At 51.1% G+C, this 1,930-nt stretch overlaps 1 protein-coding gene across 1 annotated transcript; it reads left to right on the plus strand.

Moving 5' to 3' along the window:
- The first annotated feature begins 216 nt into the window (after positions 1–216).
- LOC142905572 (olfactory receptor 2D2-like) lies at positions 217–1,707 on the plus strand. The gene has a single exon (XM_076052200.1). The coding sequence runs from the start codon at positions 690–692 to the stop codon at positions 1,674–1,676; it is 987 nt and encodes a 328-aa protein (XP_075908315.1). The 5' UTR covers positions 217–689; the 3' UTR covers positions 1,677–1,707.
- The last annotated feature ends 223 nt before the right edge of the window (positions 1,708–1,930 follow it).

Below are 1,930 nucleotides of genomic sequence, written 5' to 3' on the forward strand. Positions count from 1 at the left end.
CATCGTTTCGTTTGTGTTTAATGGGGTAAGTTTCTATGGCCCCAGCACCTGTGTATCAATTGGTACTCCACGGGCTAGTTGATCAACAGGTCGCGATGGAGTGAAGTGTGTGGGTGCTCCCCAACCTCTCCCAAGACATGTGGCCAGTGTGGAAGAGTAGGCCAAATATCCTGTGGAGGGGTTCTCGACAGGTCCCTCTCTTGTCAGTGGAGGCTCGAGCAAGACATTGCAGGGCTGCACATTTACCACCTTGATACGCAAGTGTCACGGTGTAAGCTATTTCTGACCACGTTACCGATAATGAGTTGTGTAATTATAACTAATCGCCTGGGTATTGTGGGTTGCACGGCGGCCAGCCTGTTCGCTTAAGCTGGCTCTCACAAAGTCACCGAATTTCAGCAGCACTGTGATCCTCTCTGCATTACCCGCAGTGCCATCTGGTGTACTGTTGATGCTGGGTGATCTCGGTGGTAAGAGCAAAGCCAATATGTGTGCAGGTATCATTTGCAAAACATAAAGGTCACTCGGTGGAATATTAAGTTCCCAGTAATGCCTATATTACATTCTTGCACGTTTGATTGTTGTTGTTTTTTTTCTCTATTTTTTTCCAGGACATTAACAGAGTTAAACCATTCAATCTCAACATTCCTTGCGCCGTGCAGGAAAGAAGGAAACACACTCGCACACAAATGGAAAACAGCAGCTCTTTTTTCTATCTTGCAACATTTGAAGCCTCCCACGAAGTGATTCTGCTCATATTCAGCATGTGCCTGCCCCTGTACGTCATCACGGTTCTCGTCAACCTACTGGTGCTCGTGGTGGTAGCGACTTCCGCGGAGCTGCACAAGCCCATGTACATCTTCCTGTGCAACCTCGCCGTTGGCGACATCATCGGCAGCACGAGCGTCGTGCCCAAGCAGCTGCACATCTTCCTGACGCGTGACAAGCACATCTTGCGCGTCTTCTGTTTCGCGCAAATGTTCTGGGTCAATTGTTTCGTCTCCAATGAATTCTTCACGCTGGCCGCCATGTCCTTCGACCGCTACGTGGCCATCTGCTCCCCGCTGCACTATCACACCATTGTCACGACGAAGAGGTCTCTGCTCGCCTCGCTGCTCATATGGACGGTCAGCGTCGCCATCGAAATTGTCATCAACGTTCTCCTGAAACGTCTGGAGTTCAGCGAGGCCGATGAGCACGTGCAGGGGATGTTCTGCGATCACGCGGGGATACTCCGACTGGCGACTTCAAACACTGGCGTGAACGAGGCGTACGGCACGTGGGTCATTGCGTCGACTGTCGCGCTCCCACTCTGCGCCATAGCGTGCAGCTACTACAAAATCATTCAGCAGTGCATCCGAATGAAGTCCAGTGATTTCAACAGGAAGACATTTTACACTTTGGTCACGCACTTCTCGGCTCTCGCCGCCTGCTTCTCGGCTGTGTTCATTTGCACGCTGGTGCCACGCATCGTGAAGGACTTCCAAAGCGACTTCGTGAGGAACCTGCGCTGCGTAGTTCAGATTTCCATTTTTCTCGTGCCAATCGCCAATGTGCTGATTTACGTTTTCCGGACCAAGGAGTTGAGGAAAGCAACAACCAGACACTTTCACAAATTTGTTCCCAACGTCAATGCGCGTTTCGGATCTCACAAGGTCTGGACCGATGGGGAATGAAAAACATCAACTTCTGTTGGCCTTTTCCGCACCTATTAGAGCAGTTGGCTTTGTACGGTGCGAAAGAAGTTCAACATACATGCACCGACCAGAGGAGAGGTGCTTCACTGCAATTGCTCGCTCACAGCACTGCTGGTGGAAGGCATCCTCTGGAGGTGCTCTACATATCCGCGCTGAGAGGGTATCATTGGCCTACTCTTCCACGCATGTCAGATGTCTTGGAGGAGGCAGTACCCACACTTTGCCCCACCCCA

This window comes from Petromyzon marinus, chromosome 55 (assembly GCF_048934315.1).
Source record: "Petromyzon marinus isolate PM22_M1 ecotype Great Lakes invasive population chromosome 55, UKy_Petmar_22M1.pri1.0, whole genome shotgun sequence".
Classification (NCBI taxonomy): domain Eukaryota; kingdom Metazoa; phylum Chordata; class Hyperoartia; order Petromyzontiformes; family Petromyzontidae; genus Petromyzon; species Petromyzon marinus.

Excerpts from the sequence above, each read along its gene's own strand:
- LOC142905572 (XM_076052200.1), top strand. The coding sequence starts at position 690 with ATGGAAAACAGCAGCTCTTTTTTCTATCTTGCAACATTTGAAGCCTCC.